The 17,337-nt window shown below is 42.7% G+C and overlaps 1 protein-coding gene across 1 annotated transcript; it reads left to right on the top strand.

Moving 5' to 3' along the window:
* The first annotated feature begins 9,549 nt into the window (after positions 1-9,549).
* Positions 9,550-16,815, top strand: BIRC7 (baculoviral IAP repeat containing 7). The gene is made up of 7 exons (XM_027697324.1): positions 9,550-10,065; positions 11,971-12,070; positions 12,663-12,744; positions 12,837-12,882; positions 13,828-14,046; positions 14,917-14,982; positions 15,489-16,815. Exons 1-7 carry the CDS (start codon positions 9,615-9,617, stop codon positions 15,689-15,691), a joined length of 1,167 nt encoding a protein of 388 aa, XP_027553125.1. The 5' UTR covers positions 9,550-9,614; the 3' UTR covers positions 15,692-16,815.
* The last annotated feature ends 522 nt before the right edge of the window (positions 16,816-17,337 follow it).

The raw sequence follows: 17,337 nt of genomic DNA, 5'->3' as shown, positions 1-17,337 counted from the left end.
GGGGAGTGGGGCCTGAGGGATGAGGGGACTGAGAGGATGAGGGGGATGAGGGGGCTGAGGATGATAAGGGAACTGAGAGGATGAGAGCTGAGGAGATGAGGGGACTGAGGACGATGGGAGATGAGAGCGATGAGGGGACTGAGGAGGATGAGGGGGCTGAGGGTGATAAGGGGACTGAGGATGAGAGAGCTGAGAAGATGAGGGGACTGAGGATGAGAGAGCTGAGAAGATGAGGGGACTGAGGACGATGGGGGATGAGAACGATGAGGGGGCTAAGGGGACTAAGAAGAATGAGGGGAGTGGGGACTGAGGGGGATGAGGGATATGAGGGCATGAGGGGAGTGGGGAATGAGGGATGAGGGGACTGAGAGGATGAGGGGACTGAGGGGGACGAGGGGATGAGGAGGATGAGGGGCCTGAGGGTGATGAGGGGGCTGAGGAGATGAGGGGGCTGAGGACGATGGGGGATGAGGGCGATGAAGGGGCTAAGGGGACTGAGGAGAATGAGGGGAATGGGGACGGAGGGGGCTGAGGGTGATGCGGCAGTGCTGACCCCGCTTCTCGCCCCTGGTCTGTTCAGCCTGGAGAAGGGGAGGCTGAGAGGAGACCTCATTGCTGTCTGCAGCTTCCCCTCATGATGAGAATTATCAGATTAATTTTTTTTTTCCTCCCAGGAGTTTTGCAGAACCTGGGTGGAGTTATGGCCCCTTAGCCAGGCTTGTGTTGATTTCAGCAGGGCAACTTCCAGAAGTTATGAAGACTAGTAACATCTCCGTGCTTAGTTTTGGGGGTCAAAGTGGCAAATTCCAGTCCTCGGATCATCCTTTCCTTTAGACACAGTTAAAACCAGAGTGTTCTACGTGTACACATGGCTGGAAATTGGTAGTTTGAGTTTGTGCTTATTATCGTAATAAAATATTTGCAATGAATTGTCCACTTTTGTCCCTTTTATGATCAGACATCCAGACATAAGGCAGGAGGAGAGGTGCTTTCATCCTCAGTACCTGAAGATGCTTTTGGTTCTCTGTTTGCCTTAGGCTGCAAGTAATAGTTGATATTTTCCTAGAATCCCGGAATGGTTTGGGTTGGAAGACACCTCAGAGATCATCTTGTTCCAATCCCTGCCATGGGCAGGGACACCTTCCACCAGAGCAGGTTGCTCCAATCCCCATCCAACCTGGCCTGTTACAATTCCATTAGTTACGAACCAAGTCAGTAAGTCTGTGCTCTGGAGAGCCCCTGAGTGAGCTGGAAAGGCTTTCCAAAGAGCAGAGCTTCCAAAACAAACGTGAGGGAAAAACAGTGAGCAGCGTGGCTGGAGAGGGGAACATCTGTCTGGAAGGAAAAGGGCAAGGCTGGATGTTTGGGTGATGGGCACTGCTCCGGAGTCCATGTGATTGTGTATGTTCACCAGTCTCGATATAGAAACGATGTGACTGTGAATCATCCTCACTGTGAGTGCATGTGGGCAGAATGTTGGAACTGTGTTTGCTCCAGCATCCCAAGGTACAGGGGACTCTGCTAGGAGGCTGTACCTGTTAGTTTGAACTCAAAGGCAGCATGTCAGGCATGTACATACATGTGTACACCCGAGTCATTGTGGGAGTATTTTTTTTTTCTTTTGCATTAGGAAAATGTGAATTGTTTGTTCTTCCTGGTAACGTTAAGAATGATCTTGTCTATCCATTGAAAAGCACGTGATCTTTTAGGAATAAAACCAATAAGACAAGAAGTCTCAGTTGATGGACATAGACAAGGCAATATTCATATTTATATATATATTACATAATTCAGAATACTCTTGGAGTGTAACACTGTAACCCGGGAGGTAACACAGGGTTTGGTTTGGTTTTGGCTTTGTTGAGAGAATTATGGTGGTGTGTTCTTCTAGTGTAAGAAAAAGTAACACACATCTTCTTCTTCCTGTGCCAACACTGTCTGAAATCTCAGAAGAGTTCATGTGTAACTTACAGAATACTTTTGTTAGTGTTCTGGATTTTTTTGTTTATTTGTTTAATTTAGAATTTACAGGGGATTTTATGCAGCCCTCTCTCCTATGAACAGGGAGGAAAATAAAATATTGCCGTGCTGGAATCATCTCCCTCCTGCACCCCACATCCCCGTGGAATATTACCAAAACAAGGACCCAGCGTTCATTTCCATCATTTTAGGGCGGAGAATAAAAGCAGACACACGGAGAAATTGTATCTGTTCTTCTCTCCCTCTCATGTCACCGACACATTTTTTGTGAAAACGTGAGGAGGGAAATCATATGCAAAGAGTGTGGCCTGTGAACAGATCCCATCTGACATCAGCGTCACACAGGCTGTTCTCTGCAAGACAAGGAGCTCAACGGAGCAACAACTGAGCGCGAGGACTCTCCCGTGTCTCCCTCTTCATCTTCATCGTTGGCAACTTGCTCTTGCTCCTATGATTCTTGATGGCTGGTTTTCCACCAATTAAAAAGCAGGATGAGCTCCATTAGAGTCGTAACAATGCCTGACAAATCCTTCTTTAAAGGTAGTTTACTGGCTGAATGGTGGAAGGTGCATCGGTCGCAAGTGGAATCGCAATCTCTTCTGAGGAGTTGTTGGTTTAACTTGTGAACAGTTTGGAGCAGCAATGCCACTCAGTTTACATGAGGCTACATGTCTTCTGTTCCTATACCTCCTGGCTTTGAGTAGATAGAGGGAATAGAGCCCAAATGTGAGGCTCCTCCATGTCAGAATCACAAGGAATTAGGAAATGGTCAGTCAGCGAGAGGGAGAGGCAGGAGCAGAGAGGAAGGAGAAGCACAACCGATCTTTGGGGAAACCTGCCCGATGCTACTTAGAAAGGGAATATCATTCATGTTTTCCATGCTCACTGTGGGAATTGTACTTAGCCCTACATTTCTCTCCCGAAACTGTAATTCACTCCACTTGCTCTTTGGATCTTTAGATCGTTGATCTGCTGCAAACTGAAAATAGTTCATTCAATTTGGGCCAGTATTGAAAGTTAACAGATTTTTTTTTTAAGTTTTCAGAATGTTGTGGGAAACGAAAAAAAAAAGGCAACAAATAATGGGTGGGGTTTGGGTTTGTTCTTTATTTCTTTTTTTTTTCCCTTATGATGTTTATGTTCACTGGAAAAGATGGGAAGGGATAGAAAGCCAAATAAAGAGGGGAAAAAAAGACCCTTGAAAAAGGAACTCAAATTTATCAGCTCCAAAAGCCATTTAATGAAATAAAAAAGGAAGTGTTTTCTACAAACACTTACCTTTTGAAAAAGCATTGAACCTTTTTCAACCCACTCTTCAATAGAAGAAATAGCTTTTATAATAGGTTGGACACTGAAATCATGAAGTTATGAAAGGATTTTCCTCATTCCAAGGAAGGAGCATGTTTGCTTTTCTTTCAAATCACAGTAGGATTTTAAGGCCAGTTCCTCCAGTGATTTTTTGAGTATCTGCTGTGCTTTGCAGATTTTCCTTTTGATATGTACTGTGTTCTGTTCTGTGGGCTGGTGTATTAATAGGATTGGATTTGAAGCACTTTCATGAATCATGTTGCAAGCTACATTTAGCTATTTCTAGCTATTACAATACATAAAGTTTTGAGGCAATCAAATGACATGGTAGGGGAGGCCAGGAGAAAGAATTAGGGCAGGAGATTGAAAGAGTTGAATCCTTAGGAAATCACAAGATGGGTATCTGTTACTCACCTGTGCATTAGTTCTGGCAGTCTGTATTTATAGTATGTGTACTTTTTACAAGAGCATGCAGTGATAGGACAAAGGGGAATGGTTTTAAAGTAAGAGAGGAGAGATTTAGATTCACTGTTCTTTATTCATATAGTGGTAAGGCCCTGGCACAGGTTGCCCACAGAAGCTGTGGCTGCCCCATCACTGGAAGTGTCCACAGCCAGGTTGGACAGGGCTTGGAGCAACCTGGTCTCTAGTGGAAGTTGTTCCTGTCCATGGCAGGGGGTTGGAATGAGATGGTCTTTAAGGTCCCTTCCAACCCAAACTATGTTGTGATTCTATTATTTACTTCACAGCAACATTTTTCAGAATTAATGATTGTTAATGTTTGGAGCAATAAATCATTTAGTATTATTAATGTGTTAAATTTGTTTTTCATTGTTATTGAAAAGTCCCCCGAGAGAAGTGCAGCGAGGAAGGCATTGCTAGGCAGAGAAGATCCCTTTAGATGTAAAGCTGTGGGAAAAGAAAGAACCTTGAGCTGGATGAAACAGCAAAGTGAAACTTCTGAGCTTTGCCCTTAGGGAATGGCTTTGTGTTTGTCCCAGGGGTGACCAGTCACTTTTCAGCGTGTCTTGTCATTATTCACTGGGTTGGATCCTTTTGCTTGTCCACAGTGTAGTTGCTTTATGGATGTTGTGGAGCTCTGTGTCAAGAGCCAGCGATGTGCTTTGGTCCCTCAGCACTGCACTGGGAGGCAGCTGAGCAGCCAGGCACCATCCTGGATTTCACTGTGGCAGGAACAGTGACAGCAACTCCCTGGAGAGCAGGAGAGTGCAGGTGCTTTGCTGCAGGATGAGACCAGCTGGCCCTTCAGTGTGAAGGAAGCTGAAGGACAACAGACAAAGAAGAGGCAACCAGAAGAGGGGAAGCAAGGCCTAGATGCAGAAACAGCAGCAATCATCTACTTCTAGGGCTATGAATGTAATGATTTTGTCTACTCTGCTTCAGGCTGGAAAGCAGTTATATCACAAAGTCTGAATATTTTGTTCTGAAAAATGGATCATCTTCATAGTGGTTAACAGTGGTTCTGAGCAAGTGAAAATAGCAATTATGCCATAAATTTGCTTGATATCCAGCTCCTTTACACACCAGTTACAGTGGCAAGCTGTGGCACCTCTATCTGTGTTCCAGCCTATTTGTTTCTTTACTTATGCCCACTGATACCTTTTCCCCCTGCTATAAAAGCCTCTTTCCTCAGTAAACGCCTAATTTATTGATGAAAGCACATTAGTCTTCCTCAAGCTAAACCACATGGAACAGCTTCATCCCCTTGCAGCTGTGTAGCACCTCGAGGTTAGAGATGCTGAATTCTGCTGGAGTTTTTCCAGGGGCTCCAGTCACTTCATTCCTTTCAAGCTCTTCATCATGCTGTCTCCAGCTATATTTTGGCCCTTGTATTTATTGATTGCTTTCCTTCCAAATCAGGTTGATGTTAGTAAACATATTTTTGATTAATTATGTTTATATTCTTTTCTTCATCGAGTGTTTCAAATCACTGTCTAGTGATGGCACTGTTGATCATTATCACTGAGCTATCCTGGACTCCTGATTGATGTTTACTGATTCCCACATTTGTTTGTCATTAGCTTATGACACTCTTCGTTTAAGAAGCATTCAGAAGTTCAGTAGAACATCTTAATTCTCTGAAAAGGGACTAAAAATGTATGACTTGCTAAACAATGGTCAGTATTAGCTGCATACAACACATTACTGAATATGTTATTTGCTTTCCAAATTTTGGTGTGCTATAATAAACCTCCCATCATTTATACACGGTGACTTATTTTTACTTGCTCTCAGCACCAGACTTGATGTCACTTCTTCTTCTTCTGCTCTGATCATCTCACCAGTCCTCCTGAGCTTTGCTTTGTTGGTGAAACGTTCTCCCCAAAATCACGAATGTATCCCCATATAAAACCAACCTTAAACCTGTCTTGAAGCTTCTATGATGGAAGAATGTTGTGTATACAGAGAAAAAACCCTAATAATCCCTGCCAGAATCAGTCAAATGCTGTCAATTAACATAGAAGGTGCTTTTGAGCTCCTATGAGGTTTATACAGCTTTTCCATCTTTAACAGTCACACTGGGGGCTACCCTAGAAGAGGTGGAATTGTGCCCCTCCCAAGATCACCCGTGGGAAGACAGGTGGTTACAGGCAGCACAAGATGTGTTCATTGCTTGTAAAATGCTTCATAAGATTAAAATTATCAATCATTTTATCAATTAACAAGTGATTTGCTACAACCCATCAGCAGTCCCCAAACAGCCTCTGTAGGAGGGATTTTGCTAAATCTGGATCTTAGGTTTTTAGGACATATCCTTCAAAAATCAACATAGAGTTAGAAAGAACAGGATCCGTGGAGTAGAAGAGAATGTGCAATTATCTTTGTATGTATTTTATTATATATAAATTCATTAAGGACAAAAAACCCCCAACACATTTGCTGGTTACAAGATTCTGTAAATGTAGTATATGAGCACTGCCCTCTACTGCTCAGGGGCTTTCATTAAAGAGTATTTAATTAAAAAAAACCCCAACACTGTTCTTTGTAATGAAAATATTTGTATAGACTTGCCTGTAACAAAAAGGACTCTGGATCTTTTTATTCAAAGAAAAATCCCAATTTATCATTTTTTATAAACAGAAACCACCCGTGTTCTTATGTTTGCACAGAGAACTGATGTTTTATCAAGCACACAGTTTAGAATAAGCTTCATCTCTCAGGCAGAAATGTGGTAAATGAAAATGCATTTTCAAGTTATTGCAGCTTTCAAAACCACCTTTAAAATCTTCCATTCTGAATTGTGACCACAGGAAGGCAAAGGAATAGGAAGATTTCAAAATGTGAAGATGCAATGGCAGCAGAAGTGCGTTGATTCCCAAAGCAAAGGCAAGGCAATCTGTTCAAGCTGTCTTGAGAAAATTCTTCTTGCTATTTATCCCTTAATTTTACAGTACATCTTCTTAGGAAATTTAAGGTGCAAAACACACGTGTGAGAGCAAGTTGAAAAAAATGCTGAAATACTGTTATTAGAGTCACAGCAAAATAGGAGGATGGGAGTCATTGTATCACAGGAACCAAGATGTTGTGCCTGGCACTCGGTTTTAACAGGATCTCAAGACTCAGTTGCTATTATTATTTTCATCAAGGACCCAAAAGTTTTTTTTCTGGAGAAAGTTCAAGCTTATCTTTGCACCTTTCCCTGGTGACCCCAACACTTATTAAGATCAAATGTGAACTCATTAGCCAATAGGGAATTTCAGCCCAAACCCAGCCAATAGGGGAAAACAAGGCATTAGAAATAGCCTCTGAGGCAGCTGGGTTCACTTCCACTAAGGGAGGGTTTCTGCCTGTTTGAAAGAGACTTTGGTGTTGTTGGGAAGAGAGTTGTGTGAAGCTTGTGGAGTTGAGAGAGTTTTAGTTCATGGCAGCATTCTGGAGTTTTGTTCGTAGGTTGCAGGTAAAGTTTGTGTTTTGGGTTTTTTTTAAATAATTTTATTTTCACTGTGCTAATTGTAAGGAAGTGTTGGTATGAGCTGTAATGTTGCTTTGGCTTTATATTAATGTGTAAGTACTGGGTTGTGTGAGAATATTGGCTTTTAGTGATGTTGTAACTACTTTAAATGTTAATTTGGAGAGCTTTATTAGCCAAGCTAATGAATTTTCTGCAGAGCATATAGATGTCTTCAGAGCAGGTAAACCATAAAGGGGTTCTTCATATGCAAAAGATAAGTATATTTGTTCTCTGATATTGCATTTCTCATTTATTTAAAAAAAAAAAGGTTTTGGTGGAAGAAATAATTTTGGGTTTGTTTTGCTGTGAAACTTGCTCTGATGCGCATTTCTTAAGTGGAAGTAGGCTGAGAACTTGTTCATTGTGTAGATGAAACCCAGCATTTGTTGTAGCTCAAGAGTTATAGCTTTTGTTTTGTTAGGGCTCAATATGAGAGCAGCACTGACTGTGGAGCTGTGCCTGATGAACAAGCCTCTCTGTTGTTTTTCTGTGTTCTGAGAGCAAAATCTGCTGTGCAGGCTGAAAAAACTGTGTGCTCCTCAGTTTGCTTAGCTTGCAAATTCTGCTGGGTATCAGGGACTTAATGGCTTTGGTTTTTTTCTTTTTGTATGGATTTTTCTCTATACCAGTGACATAGTTCTTGAGTAACTGCTTTGTGTTAAATAAAGCACAGTTTCTGAAACTTTAGAGCTGCTTCCTACAACTCTGCTTTCTGTCACTATAGAAGAAAATTCTAGTTGGTAATAAACTTGCTTGCTCCCTTTCACTGTGAGATGTATGTGGTTGAGCAAGCTTGGTTCTGCTCTTAGAATCTCACTAAATGTGTAATACCTATGGAGGATGGATTTGTTGACTCTGGCTGCAGTCTGGTGACTAAAATGCCCTCTGAAGTTTGTTTTTTGCTCCCTAAATGTGCTGCAGCACTTCATTAAGAGGAAGAATAATTCAGAGGTGTACTGGTTTGAGTGTTTCTTAAGCCCCTTCATGGTCTCTGTGATGGTGTTTACTGCAAAGTAGCTGCTACACAGGTGGTCTCCACTTGTTTGTATTTTACTCTGTGCCTATTCCAAAGAGTACACTGCTGTAGTTATCTTAATGTGCTGTACCAGCTTTGAAACACCATAATTTTTTAGGGTGCTTATTTATATTTTTTCATTGTATTTCCTTATATTTGCCTGTGTGATGTTTTGGGGTCTGTGTGCTTATAATGCCTAGCCCGGATAACCAGTAGATAGTTTTCACCTCCTTGGGATGAACTTACCTATTGAGTTAGGTGGTAAAGGGTTCTTCAGGGCACTTAACTTAAAAAAAAAATAAAAACCGGAGCTGATTGCACCTACCAGTTAATCAAACACATAGTGACTTCACTCCAAAGGAATTCCTTTGATGTAACTAGTTAAATTGTTCCTTATTTTCAGTTGTGCCATTGTATGGCATTTAGAAAGTGTCTTTGCCAGCCATGTGGAAAGCATTGGAAGCAGTAGCTGAGTTGCAGTTCACACGGGGAAGGGCTGTTACCTTAAGTAGGATGAGGGCTTGGATAATCAGGCACTTGGTAACTTCTTTAATTTCACTTTTCCTCTTGCACAGAACTAGCAAAGGCAGAAAATGAGAAAAGTGAGAAAATCCTTGATTTAAGAACAACACCTCATAGAAACTGCACCTAATTATTTTAGGCTATCCCCGGGGAAGCCCTTTCATAGAGGTATTTCTGGATATTCACTGTTTAATTAGGACATGATTAGTTATGAAAAATCTACTGATTTGTGTAGTGTTTGGCTGTAAACTGGAGATTATGAGACACTTTTTGTTTGGGTGTGGTTGTTTCTCTGCTTTGTTATGGCATGTACCTGCTGAAATCTCCTTTTAGGAATAAAAAAATTTTAATATTAGTTTAAAGGCTGAGCAAAATGACTGGGGATTTATCTCACAGATCAGATGCCTAAAGCTGGATTGGCTCAGCTTGGGAGGCAGCACAGGTTTTGCCCTCCCCCTCCACTCTGTGTTCCATCTCTCCTGTAAATTGGCAGAGGGGCTCTGAAAGTGCTGGTCTCTTCCCATCAGGCACTAGTGAGGGCTCAGCAAAAGTTCAACAGCAAAGTACAGAAGCACCAGATCTGTGTTTGGGCTGCAATTCCGAAACAAGCTCAGCTTTGTCCAGACCAGGAGCTTTCTGGAATATACGTGGGGATGAGGAACAAATAACACAGGGTGAGTGCTGCCTGACGCTGGGGATCCAGCTGACTGCTCTGGGATTTCTCACCCTCTCTTTCAGCACAGGGCCATGGGGGACGCGGCACCGGCCGAGGGGACCGAGCGTGGGGCTGCCTCTTCCCCGCTCTTCGATTCCAGCATGAGGAGTGTAGCCAGAAGACTCAGGACTTTCCAGCGATGGCCACGCACCTCACCCGTGTCCCCCCGGGATCTGGTCGAGGCCGGGTTCTTCTACGTGGGTCCCAGGGATGAAGTGCAGTGCTTCTGCTGCGGGGGTGTCCTGAAGGACTGGAGAGCCGGGGACTGCCCCATCATAGAGCACCTGAATTTCTTCCCTTCCTGCAAATACATTTGTGGTGAGGATGTTGGGAACCAAGTGATGCTGTCTCTTCAGGAGATCTTTGACACTGTGGATGGGCAGTTCCTCAGTCTCTTGCAGGGGGTAGTCAGTGAGGAGACAGCCCTGCCCAATGAACCAGAATACCCAGACATGGTCACAGAGGAGATGAGACTCTCTACCTTTGAAAACTGGCCACAAAATTCTGATGTTCATCCAGAGCAACTGGCTAGAGCAGGGTTCTTTTACACAGGTGGGTACCCTGGAGAGATGTTCTTAAGTCTTATTCAAGTTAACTTTTGAAGGTTGCACTATGTTTTATTGCTTTTACAAATGCTTGCAAGTATGTGTGTTGTAGTTAGAAACCTTCCTTCAGCATGTGCTGTTTCACTTGCTGCTTGTGCAGAATTTACTTCAACTTTTAACTCCTGTTTGAGTAATGAGGGGTCCACTAGTAAGTGAATTCCCTTGCCAGCATGAATGGAGAAAGTGATGTGTTTTGAAGAGGTGTTTTACTGGCAGAAAAGTGTGTACTTTAAGATCCATTGAGCTTGTTTATTAGTTGCACTTCTAAAAGGACTTGAGGAGCTTGCTTGGCATGTCATATTTTGTATAAAGTGTCTTACACTGAAGCCTTCTCTTCTCAAACCTCCAAATTTGAGTGAAATCTGTAGGTAGTCAGCCCATCTGGCTGTCACTGTGAGTTGTTGCTCTAAGGACTCCAGATTTGTAATTCAGAAATAAGATACTAATTTTTAGTAAAATAGGCAATATTTCTTGTAATCGCATGCATGTGAATATCAATATTACATTATTGTTTCCCTTTGAGAAGGCTTTGCTGGTTAGCTAATAGGTTTGAAGAAATAATCCTCTCTGGATTGACCAGTCAGAGGAAATATTTACACTATGTTAATGCTCGACTGCAATTAAATATTGGGGGGAATCCTTCTGTTTTTTGGAAGCTAATAATTTAGGGATACTTGTGTATGACTTTGATATGAAGGAATCTATTTGTTTTTGCATGTCAAACTGAGACATGGAAGGAAGTCACAGGCAGTTTCTATAAACTAAAGGTCCCTAAGCAGAAACAAACCTGAACACCCTGAACACTTCAGAATCACTGTTGAAGAACGATTGAATTCCCCTTTTCTCCACTTATTTAAGTAGCATTTGTTGGTAAAGATAGGAGCAGGGAAAAAACAGTCTTAAATATTGTGATAGCTGGAAAAATCTGAGCTGTCAGTGACAGGAATGTAGGAAAGTCTAAATACCTGCCCTTCTGTTCTTTTAGCTTCAGTTGGAGGAAGTGACAGGTTAGTTTGCTAGTACATCTCTATTTCTGCAAGGTTTTCACTCAAACTGCATAACCTGGATCTTGCTATAAATCCATCTAAAAAGCTGTGTTCTGTGTTAGATTTATCACTTTCAGAGCTGTTTGATAGCCCAGCACAGACTTACTCTGGGGACTCATTAGGCACAGCAGCCTCACATGGCACTCCCCAGCAGTCCCCTGACCTGGAGAACTCTGGAACTGAGCACTGAGTGAAGCCAAACTGCTCTAACATGAGTGCTTGGGAGATGATGTCTGTGACCCAAGCTCACTGGCAGCCTTTACTGACATTGTTTGTGTCCTCAGGGCAGGGCACTTATCTGCAGTTCCTCTTAATGGTGTTTGGATTCTCCCCCCCCCCCCCCGTGATTTCTCTGAAGAGAAGCACGGAGCAGCCAGGGACCACATTGTGGGAAGTTCTTATACCTGTGAGATGGAATCTGTGTACAGTGTCTGCCTGTGCCTGCTGGTTATGGCAGATTGTGGTTAGTGAACATGGTGTGTTTATAGATATAACTAACTACAGTTCTACTCTAAATAGAGGAGAGGAGGGATTGGGTAAGGGGGGTGTGTGTACACATGGGAGCTCAGGTGCTCACATTCATGCTGCCTGTTAGCTTGTGACCCAGTTCTGGAATCATCTCAACCAGCTGCAGCTCTGGGAGTTCAAACTGATTTCCTGCCCCTGCACGGTGCTGGTAAATTGTCATATGTTCATTTGTTCTGTCAGCCTGTGTTTTGTGCTCAGTCCCTCCCCAGGTTCTCCTCCAGGGTCAGTAGAGCACCCAGTGTCTCAGATATAAAATAACCTCTTGATATCCCTTTCAGGACGAGGTGATGTGGTGAGATGCTTTTACTGTGATGGAGGTGTGATGAGCTGGTCATTGGGAGATGATCCTTGGAGGGAACATGCCAAATGGCATCCAGAGTAAGTCAGTCTGAGTTCACAAATGCCCCTCACAGCAAGATCAAAAGATGGGTCATGCGTTCTACACTGATAGATTTGGCTTTTTTTCCCATAGGCTGGAAATATTTAGAACCTCTCACTTTAAAAGCAAAATAAAATATTCAAGCTCAGGTAGAATGGCACAGTTCAGACCTGAGATTTTCTAATTTGATCCAGAGTTCACCATCTAAGAGTTCAATTAAAATCACTTTCTTTGATGCCAAAGAACAGCTTTGATTACTACTATTCTGAGGTACAAAAAGAAATGTATTGTATACCTTGGGTTTCTTTAGCAGTTCTTATGGCTCTTTTTCTGTGAACTGCTCTCTTATCACAGTTCTGTGGTCTATTCCAAAACATGAAGATTGAATTAAGGGGGAGGAATCATGAACCTCTTACTGTCGACCTTTGTGGAGGAAGTGGGAGTGAGAAACCCCATGGTACCCCATCTTTAATGAATATATAGCAGTTTGCTCATAACTCATAGCACCCTTTGCTTCTAAAATTCAAACTACTCCTGCTACTTTCACTTGAGAGATCCTGTACTAATATGTGTAAACCTTTCTGCTTATAGGTGTGAATTTTTATTGCATTCAAAGGGGAGAGAATTTGTTAGCAGTGTCCAGGAGACCTTTCCTACCACCCTGCTAGCTCCAGTGAGTCATTATGTACTTTGTGTGTAGTAGATGGAGGTTTGGTAGATGGGGGAGTTTTGAACACGTGCTTCTCTTTTTGTGTCATTTTTCAGAGACATTCCCGGGATCAGACTGAACAGGACTCCCCTTCTTCCCAAGGTCAGTGCTGTGATTACATCTTCTGTGTTTCATCTTCTGTTGGAAGTGGTGTGGTCTCAGTTCTGCCACCCCACCCCAGCTACTGTGCACTCTGTAGACATGGTATTTGTGAGATGTTTTGATATTCCAGAAGCAGTTTCACTTTGTTTTTAGGAAAGTCTCTAGCTCAAGAAACAAAATTACTTGTTCTTGTGAGACCTCTTAGTCTAAGACCAGAGACACTTGGCTAGGCTGGATAATGGTGTGAGTTTTGAGTGTTTGCCCAATGTTCCCTTGACTTGTGCATGCTCTTGATGTTGTTGTCTGTCTGTAGAGTCTTTCACACTGCAATATTTTAAACAAGCTTGATAAGACATGAGAGAACAGCTAGAGGGTCTAGATGTTTTTGAAGGTGTTGATCCTGGGGATTATTCCCATTCATCAGTTGCTCCTGGAAACTTAAGTAGGTGAAATTTGGCTCCCATGAGCTTAAGCAAGACTCAAGTCTTTGAACAGGCTGCCAGCTGAATTTCTTACTTCTGTTGTTACTGATGAATGGTTGAGCTAGACTGAGGTAGGAGACACTTGAATTGGGATGTTCCACTTGATATTCATGAAAACAATTTTAAGGCTTCTGTTCTGGGATGTGAAAACAAAGATAAGGATTCTGGACTGAGGCCAAACTTAGCTCACTGATAGAGGGAGACTTAGTTTACTGATACAGTAGAATAAACCATCCAAAATTATTCCCTGGGCTTTTATGAAATTGCTTTTGATTAACTTGCTTGTGAATTATGATTGGAAGTAAAAACTGTAAATCTGGATGTTAGTCTAGCTACATAGATAGCTTGAGGAGTGTTTTAAGAGTATATTATTACCAATTTATATATAATAACTCTGGGGAATGGCACACTTGGGGCAAAAAGTTCTGCCTTCTTGGTAAAGTATCTGCTCGCTGCTTTACAGATCCTCTGAGTGCTTGGAAAGAGCTGGCTCATCCTTCCCAGGATCAGTGTAACATAGTGCACAATGTCCTGCAGATGGGCTTTGACCCCACTCGTGTGGCAAACCTGGTAGAGAACAAATTTGGGTTGACTGGGGCTTTCTACCTTTCTGAGTCTGAGCTGGTTTCAGACCTGCTGCAGTCGGGCCAGGCAGGGAGCAGCGGTGCCGCGGGAGGCAGAGGTAGGCCTGGCTCCACACCTGGGCTGGGGGGGTGTCACCTCTTCCTTCACCTTGAACCCTGCTGCTGGGTGTCTTGCAGGTCTGCCTTCTCTCTTCCTAGGCTGGAATTAATAAGGGTAATGCCCCCAAGCCTGCCTTTCCTGGGTAGGCTGAACAATGGGATTCTGATGGAAAGAAACCTGAAGGAGCTGTGGTTACTGGGTTATCAGTGACTATCTCTGCCTGCACTAGGCTCTGGTGTAGATATCTTCAATGGTTCCCACTGCCCTTAGACCTGCAGTAGCAGCTCCACAATGTGGAGATTTGTGCCTAAATTCACATCTGATCCAGGCAGAGGCAGCTGTCTGAAGCAAAGCTTCTGGGATGGATGGTTACTCCAAGCCTATTCAAAATTGGATCAATAAATTGATCACAAACAGCCATACTACTTGTCTGGATGATATGTAGCTTCCTCAACTTATCTATCTGTCTTGTGTTATCTGTTTTGTGGAGTCTGTTTGCCAAGTGAAGTTGACTTGAAGGTGCAGTTTCCAAGGCTCCTGTCTCCATAGCATGGTTTGACATTTCTCTAGCTAACATGGAAAAGAGAAGTCCACAAAACTGAAAGTGTGATTAAATAGTAGGAATGAGCAGCTGATGGCTCTTGCTGTCTGATGGATAAACCAGCTTTGAGGAGAGAATGTGATGTGGACATGCCTTGATAGGGAGGTTCACTTATATAGTGAGTGAGCATGTGAAATTAAGAACAGAGTCAAGAAGTGTATAACCAAAGGCTCCTGAGATCCAGGATGCTTCATCTTTTCACACAGCACTGTCTGGAGAGGGAGACAAGGATAGCATTTAATACCATCTTCTTTCTTGGTTACACAGATCCTGTTCGGAGGGAGGCTGGAACATCAAGAGAGGAAATGCAATCTGTGCAGCAAAAGGAATCAGGTGCTCTGGGCTGACAGTGGTGGTGGAATTGAGTTTAGGCATAATTGTGATGAGTTTAAGAATAATGGCATCAGTTATCATTATATTAATTGATTGTTTGGTTTTTTTTAATCCTGAAGGGGAGAGTGTGCTTGCTTGAGTGGTACCTACATTAGAAACCCTTATTCAGGAATTAGAGTTCCACTGTGAATCAGACTGTTATAAAAAAAAAATCCAGTTCATTAGGATAATTTACATACCACAGTAAAGTGATGTTGATCTCTGTCCCTGCTCAGCCCAGCATGTGTAGATAAACTGAATCTTGTGCAGATAAACCAGATTATAATAGCTGTAGTCTTCCAGCTTAAATGAACCTTGCCTGAGAGGCACTTTTGCCATGTCCACAGTCAGTCTCTGAACAAAACAACAAGTTGCAGTGTGACTTCCTAAGCTGCCAGGACTGGCACTCTGGAGCTGTGAGACTATTAACAGCTTGGGCTTTTTTTTTTTTTTCTTTTCTGGTAAAGATGAGTCTCAGCTGAGCACAGAAGAACAGCTCCGCCGCCTGCAAGAGGAAAGGATGTGCAAAGTGTGCCTGGACAGAGATGTGTCTGTTGTGTTTGTTCCCTGTGGCCACCTGGTAGCTTGTGGAGACTGTGCCCGCAATTTGAGGTTGTGTCCCATCTGCAGAGCTGTCATCCAGGGGAGTGTGAGGACTTTCATGTCCTGAGCTGTGATGCACCCCAGAGGAAAGATAAATCTATACAGCTCACTGATAACACAGCAGAGGGAGAAAATCACTAAATAGATTGATGCTGGAGCAGTCTTATTTGCAGAGTATCTTGGCATATGTGTAAAACCTCACTAAATGTGCCTCCTGTGCACGGTGTTTCTAGGAGGAGTTGCTGGTTTGCTGTACTGTTGCTGTAGGACTGTTCCAGAAAAACTCTGCTGGGTTCTTTTGTCCTCCAAAGAGAGGCTTTTGTTGACAGACTCTCCTCCAAATTCCTGTGTTCTCAAATGAATCTTTGCTCTGTGTTGAAATCAAAGGCTGTTTTTAGTAGGCTCTCTGGTTCTTTCTTACACATTTAGCAGTTGTTTAGAGATTATTCTTCTAGGGCTTCCTTCAGTAAGTTTGAGTGAAAATGGGAGTTTTTTGTATACAAAATGCATTCCATTGAGACAAGAATACTCAGCAGCAATGTGTTGTGGGAGGGGGAGAATCTAACCTTTTCTTCTGAGCTCTTTCCTGCCCTCCCCTCTTTTTTTGTTGAATTTTCAACAATCGATGAAAGGTTTTACTGGTACTCAAATCTGCATAACTAAGTGGAAAAGCCTGGCCTGTAGTAGACTCTCCAACCTCTTTACTCTCAGTTGCCCTCCCCAGGTGAAAGGCTCTTTGCTCAGGATTGCTATGGTCTCCTTGAAGCTTCCCATGGAGCTCTTCCCTGGCTGTTGGGTACTATCCTACTAGAAGATAGCTATGGAAACTTACCTTTTTAGGCCTTCTGTTTGTTGGCTAAACTGGTCATTCTTATTTAAAATGGAATATTCTATCATTTAGCCAAAAAGATTAAGTTTTGTCCATACTATAGCTTGTTAACTGAAGGGGAAAGGAAATATGTTTTTAAAAATAAACTGTTCTTTTTCATGGAATAAAATTTTTCCTTTGTTTAACTTGGAGGTCTGAGTATCTGATTCTAGTACAATTCCCTCCTTGGGGAGGGAGGGCTGTGGTGGTGTCCTCAAATATTAGACTGACATCAGGTTGTAGATGACTTCTGTCCCTCAGTGCTACATGAGAAAAGTAACTGTTCTGACCATGGAATTCATAAGACAAAATGTGGGTCATGGAGGCATAGAATTAGATTGGAAAGGACCTTAAAGACCATCTTGTTCCACCCCCAGACCAGAGTGGATGCTCTCTTCTTCCCTGCCTTCAGAAGAAGAAGGTAGTAGTAGTGAAGTTCTTGGCAAAGATGAGAGAAATTACCAGTTGAGCAGTTTGAACTCTCCAACTCTTGGAGGAATTGGTGGGTCTCTGCCAGACAGCAGCTTTCATAGAGATCAGAATGTCACCAACAAGCCAAATTAGGTGTTCAAGATATCACTGGCTTTGTTTAGCCACTATAAATAACAGCAAAATATTACAGTTTAAATAGAAGTGCTAATCATAGAAGGGAAAACAAAACCAGCTCTGTGCTGGAATACTGTTATTTCCTCTTAAACTCAACTCAGTGTGGCTTGAACCTAAAGTAAGTGTGAGCAGGACTACAAGACTGGAAATGTGCAGCTATTTCTGGGGCTTCTCTTACTGAACACTTTGAAAATCGTGGCTTTTCCACGTCTGGAAGGGAGAAGCTGGTTTTTCCTGTG

This window comes from Neopelma chrysocephalum, unplaced genomic scaffold (assembly GCF_003984885.1).
Source record: "Neopelma chrysocephalum unplaced genomic scaffold, ASM398488v2 Primary Assembly neopelma1_119, whole genome shotgun sequence".
In the NCBI taxonomy this organism is placed as follows: domain Eukaryota; kingdom Metazoa; phylum Chordata; class Aves; order Passeriformes; family Pipridae; genus Neopelma; species Neopelma chrysocephalum.
This window is presented reverse-complemented; position numbering and strand designations above follow the sequence as displayed.